The 15,756-nt window shown below is 39.8% G+C and overlaps 4 protein-coding genes across 5 annotated transcripts; 1 reads left to right on the top strand and 3 right to left on the bottom strand.

The window, feature by feature from the left end:
* Window positions 1–483: 483 nt before the first annotated feature.
* On the bottom strand, window positions 484–5,436 carry LOC106294757 (translation initiation factor IF-2, chloroplastic). Its single transcript, XM_013730402.1, has 13 exons — window positions 5,342–5,436; window positions 3,612–5,141; window positions 3,487–3,519; window positions 3,092–3,205; window positions 2,855–3,004; window positions 2,662–2,760; window positions 2,507–2,569; window positions 2,176–2,331; window positions 2,008–2,073; window positions 1,671–1,907; window positions 1,308–1,583; window positions 961–1,149; window positions 484–857 (listed from the first exon to the last, which is right to left on the bottom strand). The coding sequence occupies exons 2-13, from the start codon at window positions 5,139–5,141 to the stop codon at window positions 702–704; spliced, it is 3,069 nt and encodes a 1,022-aa protein (XP_013585856.1). The 5' UTR covers window positions 5,342–5,436; the 3' UTR covers window positions 484–701.
* Window positions 5,437–5,677: 241 nt separating this feature from the next.
* LOC106294845 lies at window positions 5,678–10,131 on the top strand. Its single transcript, XM_013730523.1, has 7 exons — window positions 5,678–5,983; window positions 6,193–6,358; window positions 6,786–6,912; window positions 7,130–7,476; window positions 7,572–9,339; window positions 9,452–9,702; window positions 9,799–10,131. The coding sequence occupies exons 1-7, from the start codon at window positions 5,832–5,834 to the stop codon at window positions 9,868–9,870; spliced, it is 2,883 nt and encodes a 960-aa protein (XP_013585977.1). The 5' UTR covers window positions 5,678–5,831; the 3' UTR covers window positions 9,871–10,131.
* A 368-nt stretch (window positions 10,132–10,499) lies between these two features.
* Window positions 10,500–11,806, bottom strand: LOC106292779 (CASP-like protein 2A1). 2 transcript variants are annotated; one of them, XM_013728434.1, is made up of 3 exons: window positions 11,457–11,806; window positions 10,988–11,076; window positions 10,500–10,894 (listed from the first exon to the last, which is right to left on the bottom strand). In XM_013728434.1, the coding sequence occupies exons 1-3, from the start codon at window positions 11,497–11,499 to the stop codon at window positions 10,619–10,621; spliced, it is 408 nt and encodes a 135-aa protein (XP_013583888.1). In that variant the 5' UTR covers window positions 11,500–11,806; the 3' UTR covers window positions 10,500–10,618. The 2 variants fall into 2 exon arrangements, with proteins under 2 accessions (XP_013583888.1, XP_013583887.1); XM_013728433.1 differs by having other exon boundaries at window positions 10,988–11,108; window positions 11,457–11,793.
* Window positions 11,807–14,307: 2,501 nt separating this feature from the next.
* Window positions 14,308–15,384, bottom strand: LOC106293449 (glutathione S-transferase U26). The gene is given in 4 exon segments (XM_013729125.1): window positions 14,308–14,802; window positions 14,928–14,979; window positions 14,981–15,262; window positions 15,325–15,384. Coding segments are annotated over 3 exon segments (633 nt in total). The 5' UTR covers window positions 15,217–15,262; window positions 15,325–15,384; the 3' UTR covers window positions 14,308–14,457.
* Window positions 15,385–15,756: the final 372 nt, after the last annotated feature.

Here is a 15,756-nt window from a genome sequence, read left to right as displayed (position 1 = left end):
ACGAAAATGCCATCTTTTTTTTTTTTTTTTTTTTTTTTTTGAAATGAGATAACTTTACCATGATAATTGATACACTTACTATTTTGAGCATTATGAGTAAACTTCTAAATAGCCCTTTGGCAAATCAAATGAGTACAATCAATTTATAACGGTGAAAATAGCTTAATCTAGTCGTTTGGGTAAATAATAATTTATTAATGTTTCTACGCTAAAAATTTTGGATAGAAAATGATTACATGTGAGCTTCCAACATATTAATGAAGAAAAATGTTATATGATTCAGATAGTACGTTTAGATATAAATATCATAAGACAATTCAGGTGTCACGTTAAGACAAAAATCATCATAAAACAGATATAATTGTCGGTTGTAATATTTTCATAATCTTTAATATCACAATTAAACAATGTTAAAAATATAACTTTAAAAAGAAATTATTTTATAACACAAAACTTGAATTAAATGGAAGGATTTTATACAAATATTTAAATAAGTAATTACCTTTTTGATTTTCTTTTTCAACAAAACATTGTCACATTTTGCTTTTGTTTTTTCTTGGCCCTACATTAATCGACTGAATGTAGAAACATTTGCCATATACAAACATGAGATCATGCAAACAATGTACCAACCAAACTGTTGTGTGACTCAAAGCTGCACCATGTTTGCTTGAGCTTTCTTTGATGACTAAATTTACAGCTCAAACTCCAGCCTCTTCAATTGCAGCAGACATTGAAGCAGATGCTTCTTCTAGCGTCCTCCTCTTTTGAACAGCGTTAAAGGCCTCGATGGTGTCTCCTTCAATCCAATCATCATAGTCATCCATACCAATACCACATTCTAATCCAGCACCCACCTAAAACAATACAAACAAAGCGAAATTGATATTGACAAAGTAGGCAAGTCGAAAAGTCCACATTTGCGTGTAAAATGGATGTTGGTGGAAGGAAAATGTTTACCTCTTTCACATTTTCTTTGACACGTTTTAGAGAATCAAGGACACCGACATGGACAGTTTTACCCTTCCGGATAACCTTGATGCCACAGTCTTTGACAAACTTGCCTTCATTCACCATGCATCCAGCCACACGGCCGCTTCCACTGCTGAAAGTAGCTCGAACTTCTGCTGACCCTATTGGGATTTGTTCCTATATCAATAGCCACATGAATCTTCAGTTTTCAAAACTCCAAATTGGCTTATCAAATGGAAAGAAGATATCTCATCATGTGTAACTCTAAATAGGCATGTTGATCAGTTCAGACAACAACAAAACGGTTGAGAAGTGCTTAAGAAATCGATGCTAACCTCAACAGATTCAAGAAGTCCTTCCATTGCGTTTCGTACATCGTCAATAAGCTCATAGATAACTCTGTACAGTCGGATTTCAACACCTTTGTTTTCTGCAGCTTTTTTAACGGAGCCAGATGCTTTGACATTAAATCCAAAAATGATGGCTTCACTCGCTGACGCTAGATCAACATCACTGTTGCTCACATCCCCTGTCGCCTGTAGCAAAAACTTCAATGTAACGTTCTCTTGAGGAAGCACTTGCAGAGCTTGTCTGACAGCTTCAATCGATCCCTAGTAGTCACATTAGTGATTTTCATAAGCATAAATTAGAAAAAGACAAAGGAAACCAAAAACCTACTGATCAAGCTGGCTATTTACCTGTACATCGACCTTCAAGATGATATTAAGCTGATGCAAATCTAAGCCTGACATCTTTTTCGCTGATACAGCAGAAGCTAAGGATGAAAGCGTGACTTTTCCATCCCCAGCCTTTGCAGATATTCTTTCATCTCGTAGTGATACAGCACGTGCCTCTGCCATCTCACGCGCCACATCAAGGGAAGAGACTATCTCAAACTCATCACCAGCAATGGGTACATTGTTTAAACCAATCACCTACAATTTCAATAAAGATCCTCAGATGAGATATCTAAATCAATTCATACGTGAGAAAATAAACATTTATTTAATGTAGTAAATGTATGAAACAACAAACCTGTACAGGAATGGAGGGTCCAGCTTCATCAACTCGTTCCCCGCTATGATCAAATAAAGCTCGTACCTAAACACGGAAACATAGAAAGACCAAGGTAAGGTAAGTTCCTAGCCATTTCATACCATCTGCACAGTGTGGATTGAGGAGAATGCAAAATTCTGAATAGACCTTTCCGAAAGCTTCTCCACAAACAACAACATCCCCTCTTTTCAAAGTTCCCTTCTGAACAATGAATGTCGCAAATGGTCCTTTCGCTTTATCAAGTCCAGCCTCAATAACAATACCCTTGGCATTTCTGTGTGGATTCGCTTTCAACTCTTGCAGCTGAAACAACCAAGATACCGTCAGCTCACAAACATACGCTAATGAGAAGCAAAAGCTGAACGAGTGAGAAAATAATATGCATAGAAGCCTCCATGGAAGCGTTTTAAATTCTAAAGCCCTACTTAAAGCAAGATTTTGATCCCATCTGTTATCATGTGATGAATAACAAACTAACCTCTGCAACAAGCATGACAGTTTCCAACAGATCATCGATATTCTCCCCTTTCAACGCACTGATCTGTCAAAGGCAAATATGGAGAGGCGTGATATGAGACACCATGGCATACATAGAGACTGAAACATATATGCGATGAGAGTTTGTATTCCAACCTGAACCATTGGAACATCACCGCCCCAATCTTCAGGCATCAAACCAATTGAAGAAAGCTCTTGCATCACTCTCTCTGGACTAGCTCCCTCTTTATCTATCTGCGACAGGAAAAGGACTCAGAATGAGAGAAACTACGTATAATGGTAGAGTACAATGACCAAGCAGTACTCTGGGTGCTACATGGACCTATACCTTATTAATAGCTATGACTATAGGGACACCAGCAGCCTTTGCGTGAGCTATTGCTTCGTTTGTTTGAGGACGGATTCCATCATCAGCAGCAACCACAATGATTGCGATGTCAGTGACCCGCGCTCCACGAGCTCTCATTGCCCCAAATGCCTAGATGAGCTCTTAAAAGTCAGATAAGCAAATTTATGGTATGCGCAGCTATAGATGTGAGATACACTTGCAAGAAAAAGGATCTACCTCGTGCCCAGGAGTATCAAGGAAAACGCATGACTGAACCTTCCCGTCAACAGGCACTGACACCTTATATGCACCAATTCCTTGTGTAATCCCCCCTGCTTCTGAAGCTGCAACCTGGCAGATATCCAGAGAAGAGACATTAGCTGAAACCACTATCTAGTACTAACCTTCACAATAAGCCAATGAATAAAGAAAAAAATATTTCAGATAATAAAGCAGAAATGTTAACACTCATGCTAACGGTCAGATGTATACTCAACACATTAATTGCTATCAGCCATGCTCTAAAAAGGGTTAAAAAAAACCTAAGAGGTCACAATAAAATTTCCTGATAAACAAAAGGCAACTCAGTGTTATGTTGGATAGCTAAACTCATAGACAGAGAGGTTTCATACCTTGCTTTTCCTGATATAGTCCAGAAGAGTGGTCTGTAAAATAGATAAATTTAGAAAATGTATTAGGACAAACCTGCTGCTTTAAGAAGTGAGAGTAGAAAATGGTTAGAGCAAACTGTGGCTACCTTTCCGTGGTCGACATGACCCATAATGGTGATAACAGGAGGCCTGTCTTCTAACTTGTCCAAATCTTCTTCATCAAAATTTTCCTTCTTCTTTGCCATTTCTTCAACTTGAACTGAATCAGCATCAAGGACCTCGACATCATAATCTCTACAAATCATCCTCACCATCTCTCTATCCAAAGTCTGCACACCATCAGGCCTAATCCCTTTCGAGTATAGATACCCAAGGATGTCACCTTCACCGATGGCCAAGTTGTAAGCCAAATCCTCTATAGACATGCCTTCTTCCTCAACCTCTAAGATCTCAGCTTTAACAGGCGCCGCATCCCTTGCAGCCTGGAGTCTCGCAGCCTTCCTACTAGCTTTACTCCACTTCCTCCCTTTCCTACCTGATCCAGGAATGGAGACGTTTAACTCCGACGCATCTTCGTCCGCGTCGTCTTGAGCAGCCATTCTCCTCCTTGGATTAGCTGATGCGTTTCTTTTATTCCGGTGCTCAACTCTGAACTTGCTAGAAGGAGGACCTTTTCCAGGCTTAGTAGGAGCTAACACAGCTTGAGAGGCTGCAGGGTCAGCACTTTTTTTCTTGGAAGCAAACTTATCAACCAATATAGGCTTCCTCTCTTTACTTTTGTTGCTGGAATCAACAACCTCTTCGGAAGCTGGAGGCTTTGATGCCATACCAACATCTTTTAAGATGGGACCTGATGGTTTCGATGACATACCAAGATCTTTTAAAATGGGTTTCTTTACAGGTGGTGGAGCTACCATAGGCCTCCCTTGAAGCTGTGGCTGAGCTCTTAAAGGTGGTTGAGGTCTTAAAGGTGGTCCCCTACTATCAATTTTAGGTTCTTCCTTAACAACTTTTTCCACAGCTGCAACAGCATCTCCCTTACGCCACACGCTCTTCATCGTTTTGGTCTTCCTTGTCCCTCCACCACTCGCAAAGGTTCCGTTTTTGGAGCCACTACCGTTGCCACTAGGCTGTGACGGTTTAACACCCTCGCCGCCTTCTTTGCTACTCGGTTTTGGAATCTCTAAACTCTCGGCTTTATCCAACACTTCGCCAAGAGATTCAATAACCTTATTCCTCTCATCTTCTCCATCAAACTTGGCCCCGTTTGACAACTCCTTACTCCAAGGAGCAGAAGAACTCGCCCCGGAACCACCCTTTTCCACTCTTGCCACAGGGGGTTTCAACACAGGTTTAGGAGCCTGCTTGAGCACGATCTCGCTAGTATCATCCCCTTCTTTACTTGCTTTAAAAGAGTTAGAGTCTATAGAAACTGAGTTGTTGTTGCTGTTTGCCTCAGCGATGAAGTCAGTAGTACTAGTAGTAGCTGAAGACGAAACGGAATATCTACACAACCATCTCTTACTTCCTCCTTTGACGTTTCTCCTTGACAAAGAAACCCTCTTTACTAATGCGTACGATGCATCCGACGAACTCGCTCCGGAAACACTTGCACCAGCACTAGCCAGAGAAACCAACGACGGCACTGTGCCAACGAGAACCAGCATCGACGTCATCTCAATCAACACAGAACACGAACAAAACAATAATTCACAACAACATCAGAAGCTTTATCTCATTCCAAAGGAACTCGACCAAGAAAACTACGAAATTCAAAAAGAAATCGACGAATTATAATCCGATAACAGAAGCTAATTTGAAAATCAATGAGCAATTTGGATAGAGAGAGAGGAGATAAGTGAAGGAGAGGGATAACTTTGAAGTTGAGCTTGTGTGGGTGTGGCTGCTTCTATGCCTGAAAATTTTCGCGGATTTCCGATAAGGCCATTTTTTACAAAACAAAAAAATTAAAAACCATAATAAATCCTTTTTTTCCTCTCTCGATAGGTTTTGTCCGAAAATTTCTGGTCCACTAGATTTTATGTCTGAGAAGACAGCAAGTTAAAGCTATTGGGCTCGATAATAAAAAAGCCCATTTATAACCGTCTGCTGCGTAACTGACACACGTGGCGATATTCTAGCCGTGAGTACTACGAAGGGCAACTTCGTCATTATCGATAAGAAACGGAGCATTAAACAAAAAAGTAAATTCGATTAATAAATAACGTAGAGAGAGAGAGAGAGAGAGAGAGAGGTTATTGAGACTTTTCTCTCTCTTGTCGACTGTGTGTTTGAAGCCCCGATTTAGAGAACGAGAGAGAGAGAGAGAGAGAGAGAGAGAGAGAGAGTATTGTTGACGGAGAAGGATGAAGGAAGACGATGTGAGTTCGCGAAACGTAAACCCTAGAAGCAACCGGAACAGTGTAGCATCGGCTTCTGCTTCCGCCTCTGCAGCTCCCGTTGACAGTCTCCGACGACGCGCCAGATCGCCTTCTCCCCCTCAGACTGCTGCCGCCAGGTTAACCAAGTCCTAGATCGAGTTCCAAAAGTGATGAATTGTTGTGTGATTTTTGATTTTAATTCGATTCGTTTGTTGAATTAGAACGAGACGTTTCTAGGGTTTTCGTTTTCTAGATTTGTTTAATCTGTTGCAACGATTCGAATCTTTACATTTTCTGGCAGTGCTTCAGTTTTTCGTTAACTTTAATAAAGCGATGTTATTGATAGCTCTGTGGGAGCATCTTCTCCTGCTGTTCCGGTGAACGCTGGCAGTGTGGATTGGACAGGCCACGGGCTTGGATCCTCGGGGCGTTCGTGTAGGCCTTGGGATAGAGGAGATTTACTTCGACGCCTTGCCACTTTCAAGCCTTCTAATTGGCTTGGCAAACCCAAAGTAAGAGTCTTTGTTTTCTCTTTCGTATGTTCATGCTCACCAAAACTCGATCTTTTTGTAGTGCATTTTTGAAGTTCAGATTTTGTAGATTTAAAGTGATGGAGGAGTTTTTCCTTGGTCTGTAGATTCTTTGTCGGTTCCAACAGTATAATTAATGTGCCTTTGAGCTGAAAAGTCAAACATAAGAAGTCATGAAAATGATGCATGCGTTACATATAAACGGGAATTAAAAAAAATGAGGAAGAATAGTTTAGGTTGCTTCATTTTGTGTGGTTATATACGTTTTCTTCTTTCTCTCTTTTCTTTTCGATTGGTGCTTTCTGTATCATGTGGTATATGTTCCAACTTCCAAGTTTTCACGGGTTGAAGGAGATGGTTGTTTGATTAACATTTGTCTTGTCTTGTCATGGTATATTTTTGTTTACAGACGGCTAGTTCTTTGGCTTGTGCTCAGAAAGGATGGGTAAGTATTGACCTGGACAAAATTCAATGCGAGTACTGTGGATCCAGTCTGCATTACTCTCCCCCACAACATCAGCTGAATCATCCCCAAGGTCAATTCTTGTTATTGTAACCAAACTGAACTTCTTTTTAGTTCCAACTGCTCACGAATGCCTGATCAATAACCAACTTCTACCAATGAAAAAGAGTTTTTTTTTTTTTTTGGGTCGTAGTGTCTGTCGCTGTGATTTCTTTTCTCAAGTAAGAAAGATTATTAGACATGAAATATGCAGCAACGTTTGATATTCCTTGTCTATCTTTTGATAACAGCTGATAGCAGCAGGGAAGAATTCTCCAAGAAGCTTGATGACGCACATGAGGGCTCTTGTCCTTGGATAGGAAATTGCTGTCCAGAAAGCTTAGTTCAGTTTCCTCCAACTCCTCCATCAGCCTTGATTGGAGGTTACAAGGATCGTTGTGATGGGCTCCTACAATTCTATTCTCTTCCCATCGTTTCGGTGTCTGCAATTGACCAGATGCGTGCGTCAAGACGACTGCAAATTGACCACCTTTTGGCACAACCCCAAGTCTATGCCCATGATGATCCCAGTTTAAGAATGGATAATATCTTAGCCGCAGAAACGTCCAAACAAGAGGCTCTCAGTAATTACTCCCGCGTAAGAACTCATGAACATGTGACTTTAAATTTGTGAAACTTCACGCTTGCTAGCCATAGGCTACTGTTTCTTCTAATTTGAGTTTTATCTTGTAGGCTCAAAAGCTGATAAGCCTATGTGGATGGGAGCCTAGATGGCTTCCAAACATCCAAGATTGTGAAGAACACTCGGCCCAATCAGCTAGAAATGGGTGCCCTTCAGGTCCATCTAGAAATCAAAGTCGTTTTCAAGATCCTGGTCCAAGCAGAAAACAGTTATCGGCTTCATCCCGAAAAGCCTCCGGAAATTATGAAGTTTTGGGTCCAGAATATAAATCAGAATCCAGATCACCTTTGCTGGATTGTAGTTTATGCGGTGTAACCATCAGAATTTGGGATTTCCTGACCACTTCTCGGCCAGTTCCACTTGCGCCTATCAATGCTAATCTTCCCGAAACAAGCAAGAAAACGGCACTGACACGTGGAAATAGTGCAACAAGTGGAGTCAATGGATGGTTTGCTAATGAAGGCATGGAACAGCAGCAAAACGAAGATGTTGACGAGGCTGAAACATCAGTTAAGAGGAGAATAGCATCAAACGCAGGTATAAGCTTCTATCAAAGTGCCGCTGGTGCATCATCCTCTGCGCAGCTGAACATGTCTGTGACACGTGATAATTACCAATTCAGCGATAGAGGAAAGGAAATTCTGCTAAGGCAGCCATCAGGAAGTGAGGTGGGTGATCGTGCTGCTTCGTATGAGTCACGAGGGCCAAGTACTCGTAAGCGGAACCTGGAGGATGGTGGAAGCACGGCTGATAGGCCTTATCTACGAGTACAACATGCAGACAGTGTTGAAGGAACTGTTGTTGACCGTGATGGTGATGAGGTTAATGACGATTCAGCAGGGCCTTCAAAGCGTAGCCGAGGCTCTGAAGTGCATGAAACTTATCTTCCCTCTTATGGGAGAGAGTTATCAGTGGGTGGGCCAAGTCACTCAGTGGATGCTGAAAACGAGAGGGAAGTAAATAGAAGTGACCCGTTTAGTGAAGGAAATGAACAAGCTATGGCTTTCCCAGGTGCCAGAGACTCCGCACGTGCTTCCTCTGTCATTGCGATGGATACAATTTGCCACAGTGCCAATGATGATTCTATGGAAAGTGTGGAAAACCAACCAGGGGATTTTGGTGACGTAAATTATCCCCCTGCGGCGACAGGTCAAAGTGCCGATCCTTCTGAACTGAATTTCAGCAATCAAGCTCAGCAGAGTGCATGCTTCCAACTAGCTCCTGTTCGGTCTAACGCTGAAGCAGGCATTAGCAGCATAAATGACGGCGAGGAAGTAATGAACACAGAGACTGTCACAGCTCAGGGAAGAGATGGACCGAGTATAGGCGTCAGTGGGGGTAGTGTCGGAATGGGTGCAAGTCACGAGGCAGAGATCCACGGAGCTGACCTTTCAGTCCATAGGGGAGATAGCGTTGTAGGGGACATGGAACCTGTTGCGGAAGTCATAGAAAATCTAGGACAAAGCGGTGAATTTGCACCAGACCAAGGCGTTACTGATGATTTTATTCCTGAAGAAATGGACCGGGAAGGTAGGCTTGGGGATATTCAGGATAGGGTGTCTCAGTCCGTTGCGAGGGCGGACAGTGGCTCTAAAATCGTTGATTCACTGAAGGCTGAGTCTGTTGAAAGCGGCGAGAAGATGAGCAACGTTAATGCGTTGATGAACGAAGATAGTGTTCACCCATCATTGTCGTGCAATGCGATTGTGTGTTCTGGTTTTGAAGCATCTAAAGAAGAAGTGACCCAGACGTGGAACGAGTCTCCGCTCAACGCTGGCTTTGCGCTCCCTGGATCAAGTTACACTGCTAATGACCAAGGTCTGTAGAAATTTTATTCCTTTTGGTTTATCAAACTCTACTGATGCAAACTTCATCACTTTGAAAGAGAGTAATATGATATGTATAAAAGCATATGCTGATTCATTTTCAGGGCCGCCGAACGGAGATAGCAACGATGAAATTGTGGAGTTTGATCCAATAAAGTATCACAACTGCTACTGCCCTTGGGTAAATGAAAATGTGGCTGCTGCTGGATGTAGCAGCAACAGCTCGAGCTCTTCAAGTATCGCTGAGGCGCTTTGTGGATGGCAATTAACTCTTGATGCCCTTGATTCGTTCCAGTCACTCGAGAATGCTCAAATCCAGCCAATGGAATCAGAATCAGCTGCATCTCTCTGCAAGGTTTTGCAACGACTACTCTTCCCTTTCCTTTAATTTCCTTTACCCAAAGATGATCTGGAAACTGACACTTGTTGGTTTCAACTGTCTTGTATGTAGGATGATCACCGAACTCCTTCCCAGAAGCTCTTGAAACGCCACTCTTTCATCAGCAGACATGGGAAAAAATAATAAATTTACTTGCAAGGTACTGTTGCAAAAAAAAAAATCTCGATATATATAGACCAGTATGATCACTGGTTAGGTTCTTTAGCTTGGGTTTATTCTCTTAGCAGTATAAAATAAAAGAACTCTGCATAACGTCTCGGATCTGCAACCTTTGTTTTTAAGTTTGTGTAGTAGTAAAGTTAAAGATGCTTAAACAGAGGTGAGAGGATGATACTCATAATCTTTATATTTAATTCTTGTTTCTAGTTATGTTTCTCCCTGCTTGATCCTGTTTATCATCATTCTGAAATCTGATCAACAACTTTTGTTGGATTCATATCAATTTACAAGATAATGGGTGCCTTGAACCGTTATTTTGAAATTAATTACAATACGTACCCCGTAACAACTCATTTCTCCCATAACTTTTTTATGATTTCCATGTTATGTCTGTAATGGTAAATGTGTTTCTTCCTGCTTTATCTGGCTTCATCATAATTCATAACTCTTATTCTAGTCCTAATCAACAACTTTGGTTGTACTAATTAATAACTTAACAACTGCCTTCAAACGTATGTCGAGGTTATAAAAAAATTTCCGTTCTCCAGTAATTTTGTATGATTCTCATGTCTAAAAAGTAAAAACCACAGCAAGGCACGCGAAAATGAACATCAGATTACAAGCATTATATTCTTGATCAAAGTTATTAAAAACAGTAGAGACATTGTAAACACGACAAATTAGAGATGTCTTAAATAAAGAAAGCTACGGATCAACTTCCAAAGACAGCAACTTCGACGTTTTTGTTGGAGTCAACGGTGGCTGGAGGATCAAAGCGAGTAAACAGCTTATAAGAGGAGATAAGAGAGAGAACGACATAAAAGCAAACCACAACGAATGTGATTATAACAGAAGCAGTGGCTTTATGGCAGAAACTGCCAAATGAACTGCACGCATCGCTCCACGTAATGGCATCGTCTCCTTTGTAGGCTAAGTATAGAACTTCAGTAGACACAGCTCCAGCAGCAAGAACCACGTAGGTCAGAATCTGACAGAACCATGTTATGAAATTACTTTAACTAGTTTTATCAACGGATGGTTTGATAAATAAAACCGAATGTATCAAGAACTAATATGAGACCTGGTCGAGACAGAAGATGGTCCAAACACGAGGCATAGTGTAAGAAGAACCAGGCATGGCTGCAATGGCTGCTGAGAGAAGAGAGTAGCCTGCACATATTCCATTTGCGTGCACCAAGTACCTAATCGTAAGCTCGTTATTACCACTACTAATAGTTACTTTTTCATTTGGTTTAACGGTCCAAATTAATTAATAATTATGTACATAAGAGGGTTCTGATTAGTCTACCAAAAATATAAATAGATGTAATGTGAACATGTATACACATAGGTAGAGTCAATCAAAAAAAAAAAAAAAAAAAAAAAAAAAAAAAAAAAAAAAAAAAGGTAGAGTCAATCTGTTGGAACTACAGCGATAATCTTGTTTCCTATGACGTTAGTGGTACATCATCTCACAAACCCTAATGGTATACAATAAGCAAGAAGATGTCACTCTAACATAACTATATATCTAAGCATGGAGAAGATACCTGAACGCTGTGAGGTTGGAGTAAGAAACTTCGCCGTACTCATTAGTCTGAGAGTCTTTGAGCATGATAACAAGCGCCGCAACACAAAGACCCACCGGAGCTACCCGGAGCATTGTCTCGGCGGTTCGGATACCAGTACTAACCTCTTCCCACTTCTCTGTCGCAGCACCAGCGGAAACACTGTGGCTAGGCTTCAGATGATCATCAATCTTCTCCATTTTCTTAAATTTCTTTGATTTTTCCTTTGTCTCTAGTTCTTGTTATGGTTGCTTGAGGGTAAATGTGGTTGGTTATAAACAAGTGGTGATTTTAATGTGTGATATTAAATAAAAAGCAAGTGTTGGATCGATAGGGTTGGTGAAAGCATTTAATTCGATATTCATTGACACTCCTCTCATTTCCCTAGGAGAAACATTTAAGGGGATACAAATAATCTCTGACTTTTTTCAGTTTTGGCGGAGCATCTGGAATAACTAGGTCTAAATTGACTACAAATGTGAACATTCATAGGTCCACTACGATCTAGCTAGACTGTATAAATTAATTTGTAAAGCTCTATAATTAGTTTTACAACTTTATATTTTGGTAAATAGTCATACTTTCTTACGATGGACTAAAGCTAGAAAATCACCAAACCCTAGTATGATTATCGCCCAAAACGTTTTTGGGTTCTTAAAATTTTTATTTTTTTTTCAATTTTTTTTTAAATAAATCAATCGCGAGTCGTCACGTGTCGTGGGACCCGCAAACAATGCAAAGAATGCAGTGCAAACGTTCTTTATTTTGGGATATTTTGGCACGGTAATTGAGAAAATGTGGTGGAGTCCACGCGTAAGAACTCTTTCCCCACCACCGATAATGTTGCTCTTAGGTTTGAACTTTGAAACAAAGATTTCTTCGTTTATATTTTCAAAAACATAAACCATGTTTATGGGATATTGAAATTAGAAGCTGCTCCAATCTCGTGACCGACATAGATCCAAAAGTTAGTTGTTTTTTTGCAGAGAACAAATTAAATAGTGTGATAGTGTCGCTATGTTTTATATGATTAAATGGTTAGCTAATTTAACAAAAGCAGCAAACTGTGAATTAAAAGTCCACGATGAATTTTTGGTGGATTAAATGAATACTATTAATCGGCTGTAAAATTTCATAAGCATAAAGCCGTATCCATTATGTTGTTGGTTACCAGCATAAAGACATACTCCGTCTAGGCTTTCTTTCTTTTGTATCATAATCTGATAAAATATGAAGTACTACGAGCAGGTGTAGTTTAAAGATCAAAATTCAAAAACAGTATCTTGTATAATTGTATTGAGATATCTCGTGACTTATTATCACTGTTCTAAAAAGCGGTCTAGATGGGCGCTTAGGAGTTAGGTGTTATAAGCTTCTTTTTTTTTAAACTGATTTTGTTATAGATAAAACAAATCCACACAAGACCAACGGACGAAGATATGTCCGTGGTTAACTATGCCGGCAAACAACATGATGTCTCCGGAACCTTCAACCCACACAGGGGCAGCAGAAGCCCAAACATGATACATGATACATGGCACAACGATTACAACCAGACTTTAGACTAAGCAATTAGATTCAAAACTACTAGTATCCATCTCAAGAGTACATAGAAACCTAAAGAGAAGAGAACCTATGAAAGTTGCTTGATGTGAATGTCCTCGGCCAAACCACCGACAAACCACTTCCTCCTAGAACAACGAGGCTCCACCTCAGAAACCAGTAACACGAGCTTCACAAACAGGCCAATAAGAATCACTCATAAATTCTGTCACACTCCCAGATACGACTGAGTCGAAGACGACTAAATTACGTCTTTTTGTTTTGACTATTGAACGCCAATATATGAAACCACCACGGACACAGATCTCCACAAAATCTGCTCAAACAACTAGGAGCGAAGTCCACCCAAGTCGGAGAACATCGAACACAGGCCACGAACGGCAGAGAAACGGCTTAGACGGAACCCACATCGAAATAGACACACCCTGAAACAAAGAGTACCCCACCAGTAACCTAGGAGATATGAACAATCAATAAAACTAACCAGATCTAACAAGAAATTCGAAGACAAAAGCTTTGGAAACTAAACCACTCCGTAAATCAACAGATCTGGAACTTCTATCATAAGAATCCACAACAGATCTAGAAGTTTCAATCGATATGGGTAAGCCACATCTCCTTACAAAATGAAACCACAGTCACAAACCGAGTTACAACTAAGCAAACAAGAAAGAACAAGAGAGATTTGGACCCCAGGCGCTGAAGGAGCCGCCTCGCCGGTCGACGGAGCTCAGGCACAGATGAAAAAGCAAGAAGACACAGACGATAAGAGCTCAGGCACCGCCTATTGCGTTAGGTCTTATAAGCTTGTGATGATTAATTTATAAAACCGTTAAAAATTTTACAATATTATAATAATAAATAATATATTACTTATTTTTCATAAAGTATAATAATTAATATATTATAAACATATTTTCTTACGGTAATAAAATAAATAAATTTTATCACTAATAAATAATAATATTTATACAAAAAACTGTTCGGCCAGAAAAAAAAATTAGATATATTTAATATATTACTATAATTTATAAATGTCTAAGCAGCCTAACTAATAATCTAGATGTTTGTTTAATAATATCGTTTTAGGCGTTGGGTCAGTGTCCGTTTACCACCTAGTTATTTTTTGAAGACCGCTTATTATCCCTTTTTGGTGTGTTTTTACAAATATGCCCCTTTGAGTCTGATGTTTAAAATTTATGGAGGAGTACAATCAAAGAAATTAACGTTTATGGTCTACCAAAAGTCATTCAGATAAAAGAGGGAAAAAAAAAACATTTTTATCATGGATAATCCTACTTTTAGAAACTAGAAAGTATTAAAGAAAAACAAAAGAAAATGCAAATTTCACATAAAACATAACATAACAGGCTTCTTGATATCAATGTGTTCAGACTCAATTCGACAACGTGACAAAGATCTACTCAGCTCCCAATTTCCTCCTGAGAACATAAGCATACTCGACAATCTTGTCAGAATCAGCTATTGACATAATCACGCTCTCTCTCTCTAAACACCTCTTGGTCCACTGAGTCAATTTTGGGAACTCTGCTTCGATACTGAACTCACCAAACTTCTCAATGGCTTTGAACCAGCTGTAATATCCCATTAGTGCAATGTCTACGAATCCGAAGACACCCCCACCATAGTAAGTTTTGTCTCCAAGCTCTGTTTCAAGTGTCTTGAAATGTTCAAGCAATTCTTTCTTGGCTGTAACTTGTTCTTCTCCCCTTGTTCCCCATACTTTCCATGATGGGTCGTAAAACTGAACACACACGACACAACATCAAAGTCATAAATCATTAGAAACTGTTGGATAATACGATATATTTAATTTTAAAATGATGAAAAGAATATTAAAAATATCAATATCTAAGGAGGAGTTTTGACCTTTTTGTCGATGAAATCACCCCAGAATCTAGCTTGAGCTTTCTGGTAAGGACCAAACCTCGTCGATGTACTCGAGCTGGATAAGAGGTTCACAGATCTGTTTACCTTTGTGGATGAGAACCGGAATCTTCTTGTGAATTGGATTCGTCTCGATGAGCAAAGATGTCTTCGCCCTAGGGTCTGTCTCCTTATACTCATACGCCACTCCTTTCTCAGCCAAAGCTATCTTCGTCGTCCCCATCCCGAACATGCTTGGCCAATAATCAAGAAGAATCACTTCGTCAGCCATTTTTTGAGATCCAGTTTAGCTCTGATTGATCACAAACTGTTTTCAACTATACCCACTTACTATTATTATCTTTCTTGAAAATATAGAATGAAGATATGAGATTAGTACCTTCTAGTTTTTTATATTATAGCATCCCCGACCACGAAATAAGGGTTTCCTAGTTTAGCGCTAAACGTAACATGACATGATTATTTCTTAGTATTCTGTTTTCAAATTATAAATACTTTATCCTTATAGAATATGTGGACTATGTTGTTCACGTTTACGCCATGACTTAATTATTTCTTACATTAAATGTCACCTAACATTACGATTCAGGTGGAGATATATCACACTGTTATAAATTAAGCATTAAAATGATCATCCACTTCTTTACCAAACTCAAGCACTATGATCATCCACTCCTTTACCAACTCAAGCACTATGATCATCTACTCATCAAGCACTATGATCACCCACTCATTTACCAAATTAAGCACCATCTTTGTTATTTTATGTATTGTTGTTCACTATAAATACCATCACTCATCTCACTCTTTT

The sequence above is a fragment of the Brassica oleracea genome, chromosome C5 (genome assembly GCF_000695525.1).
Source record: "Brassica oleracea var. oleracea cultivar TO1000 chromosome C5, BOL, whole genome shotgun sequence".
Taxonomy (NCBI): Eukaryota; Viridiplantae; Streptophyta; class Magnoliopsida; order Brassicales; family Brassicaceae; genus Brassica; species Brassica oleracea.
Note: the sequence above shows the minus strand (reverse complement) of the source record. Positions and strands in the feature narration are given on the sequence as shown.